This window comes from Ochotona curzoniae, unplaced genomic scaffold (genome assembly GCF_017591425.1).
Source record: "Ochotona curzoniae isolate NIBS_2020 unplaced genomic scaffold, NIBS_Ocur_1.0 contig_64, whole genome shotgun sequence".
NCBI lineage: Eukaryota > Metazoa > Chordata > Mammalia > Lagomorpha > Ochotonidae > Ochotona > Ochotona curzoniae.
In genome coordinates, this window is record NW_024466502.1 from 26,356,768 (window position 1) to 26,376,150 (window position 19,383).

General features: G+C 44.4%; 1 protein-coding gene across 1 annotated transcript; it reads right to left on the minus strand.

The window, feature by feature from the left end:
• Positions 1-1,093: 1,093 nt before the first annotated feature.
• On the minus strand, positions 1,094-16,631 carry KLF5 (Kruppel like factor 5). The gene is made up of 4 exons (XM_040991294.1): positions 16,057-16,631; positions 12,861-13,740; positions 11,795-11,854; positions 1,094-2,828 (listed from the first exon to the last, which is right to left on the minus strand). Exons 1-4 carry the CDS (start codon positions 16,315-16,317, stop codon positions 2,650-2,652), a joined length of 1,380 nt encoding a protein of 459 aa, XP_040847228.1. The 5' UTR covers positions 16,318-16,631; the 3' UTR covers positions 1,094-2,649.
• Positions 16,632-19,383: the final 2,752 nt, after the last annotated feature.

Here is a 19,383-nt window from a genome sequence, read left to right on the forward strand (position 1 = left end):
AGTCTGTAGCCTCATGTTTCAATTTCTAGAAATAAACTTAAGTCAAAGAAACTCTGCCATTTCCCCCTCCGACTGAGAAGCTCCAGCTGGACCGTGAAGTGGGAAGCATCTTGAGCTGGACACTGAATGGTTGGCGCATCAGGCACCCGCAGTTTCCACATGAGTTTCAACACCTTCCTTTCTGTCAACTATAGGCTACTTTTTCTTCACATTCTTATAGTTTTAGAAGCTTTTATTAAACAGAATTCCTGTCACCTCAACGGTCCTATCATTACCAGTTTACACTAGAAGTGGTACGTTTGGCACCATTAAACAACCAATTGTGATATGCATCAACTTAATCTCCAGACTTTTTCTCTTCACTATTGGCCAGTGTCCTTGAGCCTCTCCCAGCTGTGACAGCCCTCAGTCTTCTCATTTTTGAGGATCTTGGCATGTTCTGGTGCTTTTGTAAAACGGCCTCCCGCAGTGGCTGCCTGCTGCCTGCCCTCTCGGAAGCGCGCTGCAGTTGCGCGTACTGAGGAAGGCAGAGGCCAAGTTCCATTTTCATCACATTATATCAAAGGCTTATCACAGTCGATGTGGACCTTGATACCCCGGCTGAGGTCATGTTGACAGATTGCCCCACCATGGAGTGACTCCTGGCCCTCTGCTCCCCACTTCTCCATACAGTATCTTAGGAAGCAAATCAGAGAGGAAGAGTTGAGTTCTACTCTATGACCATGGAACATCTGCAAAAAACTACTTGGAATAACCTCACACTGATGGACCTTAATCACCGACTTGTACCAACACATACTTAGCCAGAACACACAAGATTTCTCTAGTTCTCAATTAATGGTGCTGAAAGGGCTACTGCAGCATGTATAGTGATGAAAGCATATATATATGTATATATATATATATTCTCATGAATCATGCCTCCCGATGTCCCCTTTCTTCTGTAGGTATGTAGGGAGCTATGGTTCAACATGGCTCTTCTGAAAATGCCAATTGGCTGTTCACCAAGAGCCCTGATCAACTCCTTATTTTGAAACTGGCATTAGCTAACTGTCCTTGCTATGGCAGGTGAAGAAGAAAGGCACAAGATGAATCTTTTAGGCACTTTTTATTTTCCAAAAAAATTGTCGTTAATATATAAACATCTCATTCTCTCAAAAAATTCTACAACTATACAGCTGTTTGCTCCATTATTTGCATAGGAAATGACCACAATACAAAAATAAGAGGGAAAAAGAAGCAAAACAGCAACCGATTTATGCTTTTCATGTAGGTATGTTTCCACGTATAAACATTTTGAAGCCTCTTACAAAATTATTTACACCGTTTGTCGTCTATTTACACATTAAGAGCAACTCTAACAAACAAAACTATAATTTATCAAGTTATGAAAATTGTTTTCTAAAAAAACGTACTATATTACCACAAAATAAATAAAGATAAACAATATTTTAAAAACAAAATTAAATTTTCATTTCAATTAAGACCCCTTTTGGCATTCTGCGTATGTATTCTGCCCTTTGGTTAACAGCATCAGCAGTTTATATTGCATATATGTAGCGCTTGCTTTAAGTTTTCAACATAGCATTTCTACTTAAAGGCAGACACCGAGTCAGTATAACAGATTAGCTAACTGCACTGTAATTTAATTAAATTACTGTGTCTCATTGTATAGTACATGCAAAATCCACATAAATTGTCATTTATCCAACAGTACTGCACGAGCAAACATTTCTGTATATGAAAACTGCATTCAACATTGCCATGTGAAAACGGCAGTCCTTCCTTCTACAGATGATACTGTGTTTAGCTTATTGTAAGAGGTTTAACTTTCATATACCGTAACTATTTTTTTAAGCTCTTCAGGTTACAATTCATATAAAACATCTTTTTGTATTTAAAATAAACACTCCTATTTTAATCAGTGCACAAAATTTGCTTTTTAAAGTTCATTTGAATGATTATTCTTTCCCCTTAAAGAAATTAATTTGGCGATGTTGAGAGGTATCACAAATTCAGACTGTAAATGTACTCATGGTTATTTTTCAAAAAGTATGATTTCCCCCCCCCAAAAGAATCTTTAAAAACTTGTAATAAACCTATAAAGCTGATCTGCATATTTACAAAATCTCAAATAGCAAATATAGGCAACTCATATAAAAGAACACAACAAGAACATTTGTTCAATGGCTATCATTTGTGAATTGCCAGGTCCGGGTACTGCTGCGCCCCTCTCAGAAATTAGCTATTCTCGAAGCATCTACTTGACAGTCAAGTACAATCCTGACCCCCAATGCATGCAGCAGCCTTCTCCAGGCGCCTGCCAGCTGCCTTGTTGACTAAACACTGGCGCCCAGGTGCACACTCGGACGGCGCCCCAGCCCCGCTGTGCCGCCACGTAGCTGCCCGCCAGGAGATGAAGCCGGCTTGGGGAAAGCCGGGACACGACAGCGAACATTCCAGGCTCCGACAATGACCAAACACTTTGGTATTCACACAATGGATTCCCTGTTTTCTCAAATATACAAAATATACATTTCCAGTTTTTTTCTTTTTTTTGATTCTTTTTTTTTTATAGGAACAGGTTAAGTTTGTAGCTGAAAAGGTGGCCGGCCAGGGGGTTGCGGAGCGCGGGGCGTCTGGCGCCGCTCAGTTCTGGTGCCTCTTCATGTGCAGGGCCAGGTGGTCGGAGCGCGAGAAGCTGCGGTTGCACACCGCGCACTGGAACGGCTTGGCGCCCGTGTGCTTCCGGTAATGGCGGGTCAGCTCGTCCGAGCGCGCGAACCTCCAGTCGCAGCCTTCCCAGGTGCACTTGTAGGGCTTCTCACCTAAGGCAAGCAACAAAGGGGGTGAGGGAGCTGGCTCAGAAGAGATGCAAGGCAAAACAGGAAAGCTCCCGAGTTCCACGATGAGCCAAATAAAATATTAACTCTCCTCCCTCTAAGCGATCTAGCGTAGTTGCATTCGTAGTAGTGTATGTAAGATGTATTCATCCGAATAGGTGTCTGTGTGCCGCCAAGGAACTGTTAATATGATCACTGGGCAAACGCAGGTATGTTTTATATTCTGGGTACTGCTTGAAATGCCTGGGGCCTAACTGTGCACACAACCAAAACATCTCATCTACTCAGTCATTCCCTATCTTTACTGGAACAGTGAGTTTATATTTGAGCCCCTCCTAGTCTACGCTTTCTATCATCCTTAATGGTCTCCACAGGCTGCTAACTGCATCGCTTTCAAAGCTACTAATAATAAACCCATCAATTTCAAAAGTCTTCCACCGAGAATTAATTAACACTTCCTAAGATCATACACTGTTACAATTCTACGAACATCAGTAGCTTCGTTGAGAATGAGATGAATGTGCAGGGTGTGACATGGGGGTTGTTGTTACCGCACAGCAGGTTAAGCCTCTGCACATCATGCCAATATCCCACGTGGGCATCAGTTTGAGTCGAGGTTGCTCCACTTCCAATCCGGCTTCCTGCTAATGTGCCTAGGAATGATAGCCCAAGTCCTTGGGTCCCTGTGACTCCAACTCCCCACGAATCTCTGGGTTTCCGTCTTCAGCCTAGCCCAAGTCCTGGCCATGCAGCCACCCGGAGAAAAAACCAGCAGATGGAAGAAAGTTTCTGTCTCGCCTATTTCAAAATTTATTTTACTTTTATTGGAAAGTCAGATATAGAGGAGTATATAAAGACATTAAAGATATATACATAATAGAGACAAAAATCTGTCATCTGTTGATTCCCTCCCCAAGAAGCCACAGTGGCTGCAAGCTGCGCCATTCTTCTGGGTCTCCGAAACGGGCACAGAGTCCCAAGGCTTTGGGCCATCCTTGACTGCTTTCCCAGGCCACATGCAGGGAGCTGGATGGGAAGTGGGGCTGCCGGGATTAGAACTGGTGCCCATGAGATCTTGGTGGATTCAAGGTGAGGACTTTAGCTGCTAGGCCACGCCACCAGGCCCAAAAACAAATCTTAAAATATATATATTTATGTAATTGGCTTACAGTTAAATTTTAAATGGGTACCTTTTTTTTTAATGCCCTAGGCATGAAACAGTTCTGGCAGCCAAGGCAGGCATAAAGCTAGGCTGAACAAAGGGCTGTCATCTGCTTTGCCCCTGACTAACGTAACAGCAACAACACAATAGCAGCACCGCGGAGGAGGCGTCTCCCCTTGCCCACTGCCAGGAGTGAAACCAGCACCTCTTACGATGCCCTCAAAATGAAAGCCCATCATCACAAAGAAAGCCAGAACGCTGACCAAGACATTGGCCCCACTTATTTCCCATGAAATGCCACCTTGACCTCCACCTGCTTTTCCTGCCTCGACCGAAGGCCTCTTTTTATTTTTGAATTCATTCCTATTAACTGTACTTTTAAAAACTGTACATCCTCAACTCTGAAAGGTAACCTCCCCTACCCCACCCTCATCCAGCAAACGCCAACTAGAAATTTAAGTTCACATACTCAACTCTTTAAGTGACTTGAATCTGACACAAATATTAATGCTAGCGAATGTAGCTAACATGTTTGCAGATGTGTTTACTTCTGTTTCTTGTGATAAATAAATCACAGAAACATATTGGCTGAATACTGTCATTCAATGGAAAGTTACTTCTGATGTCTCTGGCATGCAAAAAACTTCCTCAAGTGCCAATTTTAAAAAGAAATCACTCTAGTCTTGAATCATTAAATAGCAGAACTGCATTTTCAAAGTTTATTTAACAAACAAGGGACACCAGACTCTCTTTGTTTGCTATTTTTACTGGCTTTGTGGCAATAAACTGCACCAATATTTTTAAAAGTTTACTTTACTGATTAGTTGAAATACAGTAGCCATTAAAGTTCCTAAAACATTTGGGGTTTTACTCTGGATTTATGTACATCTATAGATTATTCAGCCAAGAATACTACCAGTGTGTGGGGAACATTAGTTTTTGGGGCCAAGTTTTACTATAAAAGCAATGACAACTACTCCCCTACTCGGGGCAGTTTCTATGGGATTTGTTCAAGTGTCAACACTGCTCAAGGAAAACATCGTGGAGGAAGCTGGTACCCGAGTTCTGGCCAAGCAGCAGTCCAGGCCTTTCTTCCCAAGCCAGAAACACTACACACTGTACTTCTGGGAAGCCCAGCTCACTTCCTTTACGTTGTGTTTCAACAGGCTAGAACTTCCAAAGTTTAATTGGATTTTTACAGAAACTCTTTCCAATATCACCAATTTAAAAATATTTAGTTAAGGCTCTTTCAACATCAATTGCAGTTTTAAGTTCTCATGCTGTTAATGTGAAATTTTGCAAAGGAAAAAAGAAAAGAAAAAAAGGCAAACTTGCAGAGCATGAAAACAAGCTTCAATTTTATCTCAAGTATGCGTTTTCTTGTTCAATTTTCAAAGCATAGGATTATCTTTGTTAGGGAACTACTAATCTTTGGCAAAAAAAAGTCCTAAGCTACATATATACATACTGTCCACACTGAGAGAGTGCCCCCCAGTAACATATTTATCAGCATGGGAAGCAGAACAAGAGCAATAGGAGGAAGAGGAAGCAGCACCAGCATCCCCAGAGCACACAGGCCAGGGCCTGGCCCAGTTCATTAGCCCACTCTGGCCTCACAATAACCCCACCAGTCCGAGGCAGAAAGGAGGAGTTCCACATTAAGATTCCTGGGCTGCCTCTCTTCCTTAATGTCTCTCTTAAATCTTCCATTAGCAAACACTAATACACTCCCTTTGAAGGCCTTAAGGAACACATACATATTGTTCACATTTATTTACAGATTCTAAGGCCACTTGTGAAGGTCAATTAACGAACAGCTTAATGGACTCCCAACAGAGGCCTTCACCCCTGCCTGTGAAGCCGGGGGCACACCCTGTGAGGGAACCTTCCAGAAAAGGTGCCGGGTCTTGAAAACCTTGAGTATTGGCAATAGTATCCAAAGAGTAAGCACCTGCTCATGCTTTCTGTCCCCGAGACCAAGAGGTTTGAAAACATGCCAGTCAATGCAAGCTAACTGTAAGGTATCCCCACCAAAAGTCTGACAAAAAAAAATTAACAATAATTCTTTTTCCCTCAGATGAACAGATAAAAAATTGATTGAATCTACCCACAAAGGAGCGGGAGGTTTCTCTGCTCTGCTGAACACACTCAATAGACTCAGGCGAGGCCTTTCCCTAGAATGTTCTACAGACTCTTGTCGCAGAAAAACACAGGTGGAAATTGTTTCTCTTGAACTAGTTTCTTTAGATAACTTCAGAAGTTCATTGCACCCTATTTGCATGTTTCCTTACTCATGACTCAAAGACGATCCAATCAATACTGATCAAAGTTAAACCCAAGCAGAATTAAAGGCACTGGTTTATTAAAAAGTTAGAATTAAGTAAGACTTGATCTCTGGCCTCAAGAACTTACACTTACATCCTGTGTGGGGATGTTAACCTCAATGTTAACCTTCAAAGTTTTTCAACAGTACCTAATCAACATTCAAAGAATTCTTCAAGTTCAAAAGCTTATTTCAGGAAAAAACTTTTTCTCACATCTCAAAATAATTTAATTTCTAGAGAACTGAACCTCCAAACTAGGTTTCCTACTGGATTTCCTTCTAATTTTAAAAATGGGGGTGGGGGGAAGGGAAAATATTGAAAGAAATTAATGGGAAACTACTCAAATAGACTTCTGAGAAAACCCATCTAGTGGGATAACAACTTTAGCTACTAATTCATATTTCTGAGTATCTTTGCCAGCAGTTTATTACAGCTCATTGTAGCAGATATCCAACAGTAGAAAGACTCACAAAGATTAGTAGTACTAATTAGTACAATTTCACCTAATATTTAGACCAGATTTTGTAAGTGCGACAAATGTGCCCACTTTGAAAACGTTACTTAAAAGAATATCTTAAAAAAAAAGAAATGTTCTTTCTTATGTCTGTCAATCCTTGTGCAGCTCTTCCTTAAAGTCAGAAACAGCCACACTGCTCCTAGCAAGCCTCCCATGAGGTCATGATTCCAACTTAGCAACCACTATGCAGCTTCATTTTGAGCAATCCTAAAGCATCCTTGCAACAAACAGTCCCGTCTGTGCTAAGTCTGATTAGTTATTTTTTCATTCATGAAAAAGTACACAAGGAAGAAGAGACTAGCGTGAGGCTGTCTCCTTAGTTTTCTGTGCCTCCCATCTGCGGCTGGGCTTTTGCTTAGCTCTGTCCTGCCTGGAGTCACGCAAATTATTATCCGGCCACATGTACCTTGGGTGATAACCAGGCTTTGAGCCTCGCTTCTACATGGCATTATCCATGCCAGATCGTACAGGGATAAACAAAATCTGTGCAAACAATTCTTTCCTGTAGAACTGGACTGCACTTCTTGGTTTGCCTTAAGTTCTCAAGTTTGGTCAAAGGAAGCAAGAGGCCTTCTCCTGGGGCCAGGGAGCCATGATCTGCACACACAGGATAATCTTTGGGTGCCTGAGCTATTGCTGCTTCTCAGAGTTCTCAAGGAGCACTATGATGAGTACCTAACCTGTCATGCACGGGATTAGAGACAGCAATTCTTGAGCTTTTGATAAAAAGCTCGGATCCCCTCTCTTACAACCAGCCCAGACTGACTTTAACAGTCAAGTGTCAATAAGATATTTTTTACCTTTTCCTAAAACCGTAACAATAAAAACAAAACTTTCCCTCGTCCCTGAGCACTACTGGATAGTGGTAGCAGATACCTTTTTCCGAGACTTCAACTTAAGGCCCAGTGCAATAGCCTGGTGGCCAAATCCTCACCTTGCGTATGCCAGGACCCCCTATGGGCACTGATTTGTATCCTGGCTGCTCCACTTTCCTTCCAGCTCCCTGCTTGTGGCCTGCAAAAGCAGTGGAGGATGGCCCAAAGGCGTGGGATCCTGCACCTGTGTGGGAGATCCAGAAGAAGCTCCTGGCTCTTGGCTTCAGATCGGCTCAGCTCTGGCTGTTGTGGCTACCTGGGGAGTGAACCCAGCAGACAGAAAACATTTCTCTCTGCTTTTCCTTCTCTCTATATGTATGCTTTTCCAATTTAAAAAAAAAAAAAAAATATTTTCGCTTGTATGGTTATCCTGGACCAGTAGATTTAAGCATTCTAAAAAATTATTCTTCCGGAACCCGGCACACCTGAAGCACATCTAACAATTGGAGTTGTCAAAGATACTTTTACCAAACTAGAACATTCCTTTCTTTCTAATCTCTCACCAGAAGCAAGGTACGTCATCAAGTAAACAGCTACTACATTCTATAGCTAAAAATACACACTGAAGTAAAACAAGAAATTATCTAGTGATGCGACACCTCTCACACTGGTTTTACCTGCGCAGCTGATGTCATCTCCAACTCGACAATCCCACTTGCTCCACTGAAGAACTCTCCCACACTAACCCAACAAAAGCGCAAGTACAGACTACCGGCCTTTGGATTCTCACAAAATCAGTCAAAAATGTTCACTGCATCAAATTATAACTTCTTAACCTTTGATAAGCTTTATCATCTCAGAACAATGTTTAATCAATTTCCTATGTAAATATTTTTCAGATGAAAGAACAAGTTCTAGAAGCAAAGTTTAATCTTCCCAGTGAGTCATTAGAAAGAAATCGTTTCTGAGCTTTCATGCTCACAAACTACCTTTCCTGGGCCTGAACCACTGTTTTTCCAGGAGCCTCCGAGGAAAAATGTTAGCGCTAAACGAAAAGGTCACCCTGAAAACAACGTACGGACAGTTAACTAAAACTGAGCTAAAGGCTAGACATGATACTTTATTCTACAGCTTTTAAACATGTATTCACTCAATTATCATGGGGTAGTAAATCTCACCCTGCAGCCTCTACCAATGAAACAAGTTACATATTTAACCAACATTGATCTATCTCTAGATTACTGTGATCACAACCCATTAAGGCCTGAGTGAAATTTTTCTCATATAGTTTTTAAAAAGCCTTTCACTCCTTTTGCACTGTTCCAAAAAAAAAAAAGACAAAATATGGGAATCCATGCACTTTACAACAGTGTCTTCTTCCCAAAATGTAGATGTGCGACTCTTCCTTCTACAGAGAATCCAGAACGCAGGGCTCCTCCAGGGTCCACTCTGTCTTCCTATTTACCATCTGCGCTCTCACGGGCTGCTCACTTGGCCTTTCCCTTGGTCACCGTGTGATGAGCTGCCGTGGGATCACTTCCCGTGCACAGAACAACCAGTGCACGGAGTGTGTGTGTGTGTGTGTGTGTGTGTGTGCACGTGCGATCTGTGAGCCAAGTAAAAGGGGCAATCACAATCTAAACATTCAGAAAATGTAATGAAAGCACTCAGATGTAAGCCGTTTTAATCGCTTGACTCATTTTAAAAAAGTAACATTTCAAAGTCATCACAATTCCTTTCCGAAGAAATGCTAGGATGCTTCACATTCTGCCTGCAAATCGGCAATCACTTCAAAAGTAATATATTCAATCTCATCAAAAGCAAGAGCATCACCACCATGCAGTATTCTAAGCCCCCTAATACACTGTCCACGTGGGAACGAGGGAGGGACAGAGCGAGCAAAAACAAAACAAACTATTAAATGAGAGAAATGGAAAAACTGTCTCATCTACCTGGGCCTTAAAAGGAAGAAGGAAAAAAAGCCTCTGCTGGCTTCACACTGGGGGGGGGGGGGGGGGGGAGATGCCATGAGCGCAGGCGATTTTAAAAGGCATTGTCTAGAAACTAGAAATGAGGAGAAACAACCTCCACGCTCTATGATTACCCAAGAACGGGTTTAGCCAGACGAGCGAGTCTGGTACAAACCCTCCCCAAGGCATTTGAAAGACTATCAAACAAAACTTTATTAAACTGGATTACATGGGCTCGCTCATTAGATGTCGAAGGCCACACTGTTTATGATCAGGTGGAAAGCTCTGTGCGTGGACCCAACGTACACCTAGGTTCTCCTTTTAGCTTATTAGCACGAGCATTGTTTAAGGCAGGCCACTATTAAATTTCTCTGCCAGCAGGTCAAGTTCCTGAATCCCAGATCTAAGTGAGCAGAGCACTAAACGGACAGGGTTGAAAGGCCATTTAGATACAGTTGGACCACTTCCCCGCAATAAGCGGCTGATAACACTGCTACATGCAATTGTACTCTACCTTTATTAGGGGACTTTAACCCCAGAAAAAGGGGTTCCTCCATTCCTATCTCCTGTCTCAAGGTCTTCCAAAAGAGAAAGAAATGCAATAATTCCAATAAATATCTCTAACTTATTTCTACTTCTCAAACTTCAGGAGAAAAGAAAATGTTTTTCAATGTTTTCTGGCACAGAATATTTCAGCGTTTCTATACGGAATGTTTTCCTGGCATGTCATTTTGATGTTTTTTTTTTTTGGTGGAGGGCTTAACCATAATTTCTATCTTGAGTTGTTTATATAATATATCCTTTTACATAATCAATGTCAAAATCTAAAAACGGCAGACCAAAACAACCATTCATTTCATGAATACAGGAGAGGCCTTTTCTTTAACAGCAGTTTCTCAAGTCTTGCAATCCATCACCATTGTCACCAAAATTATTCTAATTTTAATAAGGACCTCTTGTCACTGGGACATGGAGCAATCCTAGCGTGCACACAACGTCTGCAAGCATACTCCGCTCAGGACTATCTGGGCACTGACCTTTGTTCAAAAGCTTTTACTTTTTAATGCAGCAGTTAGAGATAACTACTTCATTTATCAAAACTCAATTTCCATAGTAACATCTAGCCTGGGGAGATTCAAGTCCTCACACTAATCCAACAACCATTCAAAGGAACTGGTGAATACCTTGGTTTCCATAGCAATGATGGGGGAAATAATACATTTTGCTAGGTCATTGCTTTTATTAGCAAACTTATTCTTTGAACTTTAGGTAAGACTGCATATATTGAAGGGGGAAAACGGTCACTTTATGTAAGCTCTTTGCTTTAGTGCCGTTCTTTTAAGAAAATTACAACTAGTAACTATAGATTCAAAAATAGTGTGGGCATGTAACTGGAAGCATTTCATGAAATACACCACCCTAGCTCTTTCACCTTCAAAAGGGTTGATATTTCGTTCCAAAATTAAGTCTCTTTAAGAGCGACAACCACAGATTTAACAAAACAAACACAAAATTAAAGGGGCTGTAGTTTTAAAAATACATTGTAAACTAAGATGAAAAGGATGCTAGATTCAAAGATGAAATCTCTCAAACATCCAATCTGGGCTGCGATAAGACGTAAAGTTACTCTCACCTGTGACCCCATTTCTGACCACCTGCGTTTAATATTCTAATTTCAGCCTTACCTTCCATCTAGTAAACATGTGAAACATATTTCACACTAAATGTCAAAGATAATGGAGACAGGCAACAGCAGGCAACAGCCATGGCGCACACGCTAGCTGCTTACAGTGGCTCTGGGGAAGCAAAATGATTTGCTGCGGAGGAAGAAAATGAACTTCATTTTTTCCTCCTCAAGACTGAAATAGCTGGGCCGTTAAAAAGTTTTCAAGTCCATTAGTAAACACGGCTGTTTACACTTTGGGGTGATTAATTCTAGGTGGGGTGACAGGCAAGGCCCAAGTTGAGGGAACAGCAGCCTTTCCGGGCCCAGATTTTCTCATTGAACTGCATTTTGAGCCAAGCCAGTGCTGAAAAGGTAGGCCATTAAAAAATAAAAGTTGACAGAAGAAAGAAGAGATCAAACACGTGTTGGCTTTTAAAAGGATGAATACCACTTACACTATTTACACAACTCCCAGTATTAACAAGAAAATTACATACCAGTATGAGTCCTCAGGTGAGCTTTTAAATGAGAAGACTTTGTATAAACTTTTGTGCAGCCTAAAATAAAGAGAAGAGCTCGTCATTTTGCAGATCCTTTTGAAATCTTTACATTTGATGATTCAGTGTTTAAAATCTGGCTTTAAAGAAGCAATCACTGGTGTGGGATGGGATATGTGAAGCGTCAGTTTTAAAAGTCTTTAAGCTCTCCCCCATTATCTTATTAGAGGAATAAAGTGATCGGTTTCACGTATCCCTTGAGCACGGAAAAAAAAACACATAAAATCAGGCCAACTACAAATGGAACATTTGTGCCTATATTCCAAGTAGGTATTTTACACTAGTAATACACAGTTCAGTGACTTAATAATAGCTACTACAGTGTATTTTTTTTTTAATTTAATGGCTCTAGAGCTGACAATGCTAAGCCATTATCCAAGATGACTGTAATTTTCTGCACTCCCACATTTCTTGTTTTTCATTTAGCATGTCATGCCATATCATGTACCACAGTCAATAAATTATGCCCTGTATTAATCATAAACTAGCTTACGCCAGCAACTTATAGCTCTATTCATTACTGTCATCAAATTATGTTTTTGAGCTACATTTCTCATCCCAGAATAGGCATATGGGATCAGAACCTTCTTCAAATCTCCCCTGTGGGGGTCTCATAGCTGTCATCAGCTCCGTGCCCATTTGGTTCCTAGGTGGCATGTTGCCCCTTTTCCCAATCTTTACAGGCACTTGATCTAGAGCTAAAAATTGTTAAGTTTTTAGATTATCGTAAAGTAGCAGTGTGTGAGAAATTCAAATTTTGTTACTCTAGAGGTCGAGTTTAACTCTGTCCAGAATATTCTAGACAGTTTAAATACATAATCTAAGCAAAAGACAACAAACTGGTTATACACCATGGTAAAAAGCACAGAAACAAGATACTTAAAGAACAAAACAGGTGATTTCTTTGGTCAATCCTCCTCCATAAATGTAAGGTCTGGGTTTGGAACAGGCAACCAAACACGAAACAGCAGCTCATTGCTGCTTCAACCAGGTTAATGACACGTACCAGGATAGTCGCAGTAGTGGATGCGACGCTTCTCCAAGTCGGGGTTACTCCTTCTGTTATATCTGACAGGTTGGATGTTGGGTGAATTGACTGGCAGGGTGGCGGGTAAGTTGGGATTGTGAATCGCCAGTTTGGAAGCAATCGTAGCAGCATAGGATGGCGGTGGGGTTAAATTCTGGAGCAGCTCTGCTTGTCTATCGGGACTTCCAGGCTCCGAGCTCGGCGGTGAAGGGGGAAAGTAAGTGGCCTGCTGTGGCAGAAACTGACTTGGCATGGTGTATGTGCAAGGGGGCATGCCCTGGAATTGTTTCATTGCAGTCTGTGGAACGGCAGAGGTGTGTGTGTTAAGGCCCGCCATGGCGGCAGACATGGAAACGTTGAGCGTGTCCATCACCGCTGTCTGGTTGGCAGAACTGGGCATATCTAGATCCGGTGTATTCAGGAGCTGGTACAGGTGGCCCTGCTGGGGAGGGACAGAAAGATGAAGATCTGGTGTAGGAAGTTCTTGCTTGATGAAAATATTGTTCACCTCTGGGGCGGCGGTCTGGTGGGAGCTGAATATACTGGTGAATTCGGGGAGGGCCTGGGTTGGGGCCGGAGGAGCGGCTGACGCATCGCCCTGGTGGTTGAAAATGGCAACAGGTTCGGTCTTGATGTGTGTCACGCACGTTGCTGGTCTCTGGGATTTGTACAGGCCAGTTCTCAGGTGAGTGATGTCGGGCAGGAAGACGTTCATGTTGATGCTGTAGGGTAGCCCTTCGCTGTCGGTGAAGAACTGGTCTACCACTGAGGCGCTGTCTCGTCTATATTTTTTATGCTCTGGAATTATTTGAACTGGAGGGAGCTGAGGTGTCAGATACTTTTCCATTTCACATCTTGTCTAAAAAAGAAGAGATACAAACACACATAATGCACCTGACTCACATCTCGGGGAGGGCTCAAGACCCCTCCTGTCCCCGCAGCCTGCTCTAAAGGATCAGGACAAACTCCTAAGTGTTACTTACAAACAGACCAGTTCTGTTTTGTCAACTGTGTAATAACTGGTTCATTGAAACTACATTTAAACACATACGTGTTAAAAATCACTTCTCCTGTCATTCCCAGACAAAAAGTTAGAAAAAAAAAATCAAGATGAAAAAAGGGGAAGCCAACAGAAATCCTTTTCCTTTCTGACGCAATAATAAGGACAACCAGGAATCCCGGCCCCATGACAGTCAAGTATGCGATTCAAGTCGGAAGGCAGGAGGGAAACACTGCCAAGCTACCTCAGCCCTGTCCATGTCACAGCGAAGTCTAACACTCTTAAACACACAGCCCTGTGAGAATCTTATTTGCAGAGGTTTTTTTTTTTTTGGTTTGGCTAGGCAATCAGCTATTTCTGTGCTTTTCCCTTGTTTACAGTTTAACGAAAGCCTAAATACAATGTTTTGAGCAAAACACAGTATCCACTGACACAAAACATTTTCATATTCAACATTTGGTCTAACAGTTGATTTTAATCAGCAGATTCTTTAATTGGTTAATATGATAATGAAATGTTCCTATTCATATCCCTATCTCAAACAGATCTTTAATTACCGAGGGGGAAATCACTCCCTGGGTAGCCGGGTGCTGGGTGCTAAAGGCCCCCGTGGGTGGGGAGGGAGCCCGGCTGCTGCTCACCTAGCAGTCATCCACAAAACATTTCCCGGGTCCTCCTCAGTGGGCCAGCGCTAAGTTCCCCCTCTCCCTAAAAAGCCCAGTCATGCCTCAGGCTCCAGCTAGCTCCCGGGCAGCAGGGCGAGGAACTCAAATAGCCAAATACTTTGCAAGCAGTTGACTTTGTAAGAACATGACCCGCAGCGCCTAACAAGGTGCCTCAACCTTGTCAGAGCCATCTTCTCTCCCACAATAACGTAAACTTTTTTTTTTTTTTGGCAATGTTTAACACTGAAGAGGAAATTCAAAGGGGAAAACACACACACGCACCCCCCACACACACACACTCGACTTGGCTCATGGAACTATCAACCGTAGCACCTTATCGGTAGACAGACAAGTCAGTTTCTGCTACCACTTAATTTCAAAAGCGTTTCTTCTTGGGACTTGAGCCCCTTCGGTGTGGATGAGGACGGGATTTCCCGGATAGGCACGATTTAAAAATAAAAACGAACGCCCAGTCATGTGAGTCACGTCCCCGACGAAACGCCACTGGCCTCTCGGAGCCCGGGAAAGGCTCAGGGGGGCTCAGCCCCGACTCCGAGGGGCGAGGATCGGATCTGGAAATAAACCCAGCTAAACCCTTCCCTGCACCGCGCTCCCGCGGCGGTTAGTGGTTTCTGATTTTAGCTCTTCCAGCTGTTTGCATGTGGGTATGCTTCCAATTTTTTTTTTTTCTTTCCTCGGGACAGGCTAAAAGTCCCGGGAAGTTTTTTTTTTTTTTTCCGGGCTATATGACTCCCTGCGTGGGCGAATGAAACAGGCAGTTGCTCTAATTCGGCTGCCGGGCAAGTGTAAGCGCCAACTGCCAGCTTTCAACGCGGCCCAGGAGGAAATTTACGCGCACACGCAACAACCACCACTCCCGGTCCATTCTACCCCCCGCCCCGCTCTCTTAATCTTTTTTTTTAAACTCAACGCCGCGATTCCGCCTTAGCTAACCCAACGCCCGTTTCCCAGGCGCGGCTCCGCGATCGCCAAGAGCAAGCAGGTGGAGCCACAGCGTACGAAACCCGAGGAGGACCCCTCCTCTCCCCGGCACCCCAAGCTGCGTTAGTGCCCAACCCGAGACGGCGGCGGCGATGGCGGGGGCAGGAGGGGGCGGCCGCGAGGAAGGCGTCCATTAAGCTGTGCGTAGGGTACAAGCTATCATCCCCCAAATGTAAGGAACCTAAGGTGTGTGAAGGTACTCCGTCCACCCCCTGCGCCTTAAACCTTCCTCGGAGAGACCCACGGAGCCCTCTTCCAGCACCCCCCCCGACACACACACACACACACACACACCCACACACACACACCACCCCTCTTTACACGCTGCGAAACGGGGTGCCCGGCCCAGGAGGGCAGCAGGGCAGGGCGGGGCTGGCCGCCCCGGGCCCCGCTTCTCCGGTGCGCCCCGACGCACTCCCCAGCCTGGAGCGGCCCCTGTCGCCCGCGCGTCGCAGCAGCGACGGGACACGCCCGAGCCCTGCGACCGGAGGAGAGCGGCTCTCCTTACCTGGACCAGCTCCTCCGGGGGCAGCCGAGGGCCCGCGGCGGGCGGCGGCGCCGGCTGCGGGGGCTGCGGGGGCGCGGGCTGCGCCTGCGGGTGGTGGTGCGGGTGCTTCAGCTCGTCGCCGGGGAAGAGCGCCGCATCGCGGGCCGGGTTCGCGGCGCCCAGCACCGGCTTGAGCTGCGCGAACACCGGCTCGTCCTGAGGGGCCGGCGGCTGAGGCACGGGTCCCAGGCGGGCGCTCATGGTCAGCACCCGCGTCGCCATGGGTACTCGGGGGGGCGGCTCCAGGCGCGGGACGCGGCGGGGTTCGAGTGCACTGTCCCACCGGTCGCCCACGCAGGCTCGGGCCGGCGAGCTCGGCGCGCGGGGCCGCGGTCGGAGGGGGACGAGGCTCCGGGCGGACCCTTCAGCCAACGGCGGGCGGTTCTCGAAGGCGCGCACGATAAGCCAAACTCTTCCGCTCCGCCGCCACGCGTAAACGCCAACGTCCTCCGGGCGGCCACTTTCTCCCGCCCCGCCCCACTCGCCCGAGCCCGCTCCCGCCTCGGTCGATGTCGGCGAGCGAACTAGGAGCGCGCGTACCTGCCCCGCGACTACTGACACTTGACGCCCGCCTCTATTTCACCCAACTCCGGCGGGGCGGGGCCTCGCGGGCTGATTGGCAGCGCCGCCGCGAATCCCGACGCCCCGAGGCTGGCCTGGCCCGAGAGATCAGCCTATGAGCGGAGAGAGCTCTCCCGGGAGCCCCGCCTCCTCCGGGCCGACCGCACCCCTCGCGGGCCACGAGCTTCGCGCGCAGGGCGGCCGCGCAGTTTGTACACAACTTCTCTGACAGATTGGGCCGGCCGAGCCGGGGGCGGAGGGAAGGAGCCGAGCAGCGGGAGGAATCTAGGAAGAGGGGGAATTGAGGGTGGAGACACGAGAGAGATCTCCCCGGACCGTGCCCCGCCGGGATTACGGAGAGACGGAGCTTTGCACGGCTGTAGGTGTTGTGCAAGGACCCGAAACTCGAGCGCTGAAACCCAGAATGCGGCTAGGTGGGGGCGCTGGGGTTATGAGAGATCGTTTGATTAAACGTGTGTATTTTTAAATATACAAAATGTACTTTTCTTAGTCGAAAACTAGGGGCGGTGTGATAAATTTAAGACAGCTCTTGCCTCTCACGTTTGTTTAGCAGTGGATATGCACTTAGAGCAGATCCGAGATGACCTGAATAAAAGGTGTAGAGGCAGACATTTAAAACAACAACAAAAAAAGTCTGACAAAAGGTTGGGTTTCTCCCCTCCCCACCCCCCGTCAGTATTTAAGAAACCAAAAAGTTTTCAATACACGTTTCTGCCTCCCATCCGTGTGGGAAGAAGTGGGGGGGGGGGTGTTGGGCCACATGAATTCTATTAAAGTTTTTAATAGTGAAATCCTGTTGATCCTATCTGGAACACAGACTCTAATTTAAGCACTTCACGACTAGCCCAAATGTGTATTTAAATAGACATTACATCTTTGACTTATTTTTGCTAGCACTGTGCTCAAAAAAAAAAAAAAAGGAGTTTAATGTTTACTGCACGCAAAGGAAAGCACGTCTCCCCGACCCAGTGACACCTTTTCCTACGAAAAGACAAAGCAGCCGCGAACATCAGACCCGCAGCAGCTCTGAAAGCCGAGAGCCCCACCGGTAGGAAAGAGCCAAACAGCTTACTGTCCATTTAGTATGTTATTATAGGGATAGCGTGAATTTTTGCCCGCAATCACCTAAGGAGACCACTTGCCTTAATTCTTAATGTTCTTGTGCATGATTTTATCTGGCTTATTGGGAAGCCGGAACAATAAACTGTAATCAAAATGTCTGCAATTTTACTACATAGGTGCATATGTTGTCAGCACACTGTTCCATTAGTTTTACATACACAAGAGCCTAATCATCACGTCACACTAAAACAGCTTTAATAATAAAAAAAAAAAAAGAGTCTCAGAAAAAAAAAACAACAACCGCCTTGACTTCAAAGTGTATACCTATCAAAGGCATGGATCTCATTTTCAATGTGTAGATTAAAAATAGGCTCCAAGTTTTAGCTGTGTTTACTGACTATTGCAAAAGATAAAATTATGCTGCAATCTCAATTTTTACCTGCTTTTCCTTTCTGTCTTGTTAATACATGATTCATTCTGGTAGCTGTGGTCGCTGCCTTCAGAGAATGGCTGATGGTTACTTTCATGTTACCAAAGTATTATTTAATAAGTGCTCTTGCAGATTTTTTTTTTTGTAAGCAAACAATCCCGTGCTATTCCCCTTCATCTTTGAAAAGCTGTCCTGATTTTCTCTAATGTCTAGCTGAATCGTGTAATTAAGTGGCTTAGAAACGGGTTACTGAATTGGTAGGGACTTCATGTAGCTTCAAAAAAAAAAAATCAACCTTGAAAGATTTCCACATACCTAATGCTGATAGCATCATCAAACTTGAAGATGATATCAAAAAACCATTGATAAAACCTTTTACTCTTTTCATTTGAAGGTAAATCATAAGGATTAGTACAATTTGGAATCTCTATATTCTCATTGGCTTTTCAACCTATCTGGAATTTTCCTTTTGTCTTCACCAGAGCCTCAGTGCTTCATGGACCTGTAATTTAAACCTAACTTTGCATTGCAACAAAATGTATTTATTCTACAAAAAAGATTTCTATAATTTCACACTTTCCCAGGATGTACCAGAGCTTTCCTGTTCTTTTTTTTTTTTTTTTTTAGCTTTCCTATTCTTAAAAAGAAAAAAACTTTCAGATAAATTTCTAATAAAATATTTTGGGTTTTGTCCATTGTTATTTAATCTTGTTAACATTTTTACATTTTCCCCTTTCTTCGTGAATATCAATTTGAACTTAGCTATGATTGAGTGTGAATACCTAACCCATTTACAGTTTTAAAGCTGAATCTATTCTCTTTCCTTCTTTGCTCAACTACAGAAGGCTCGATCTACATTTCGTCTCTGGCTTACAGACTCGTGGAGTGGGGCATCTCGTTGTAACGTTTCTCTGACATACCCAGCTCCGTAATCTCACAGAAAATAGCCTGCATAACCTTGTACACTGGCGTGGGCACTGGGCGGCGAGCCTTCTCGGATGAGTTTGCCATGCGGGTCAGAACCGGGGCAGAAACTGTCCACCCAGCCTCATTTCTGTTGCTGTCAACACAAACGGGCCAGCTGTACACTTGTTTCATCGACTTCACAAGAAGGGTTAAAACTTGATAAATATTTTTCAAATGTTCCAGGTTCCCCAATGGCGGGAAGCCAGCCTGTGTGAATGGACAGATCCTCAATTACTTTGAACTCTCTC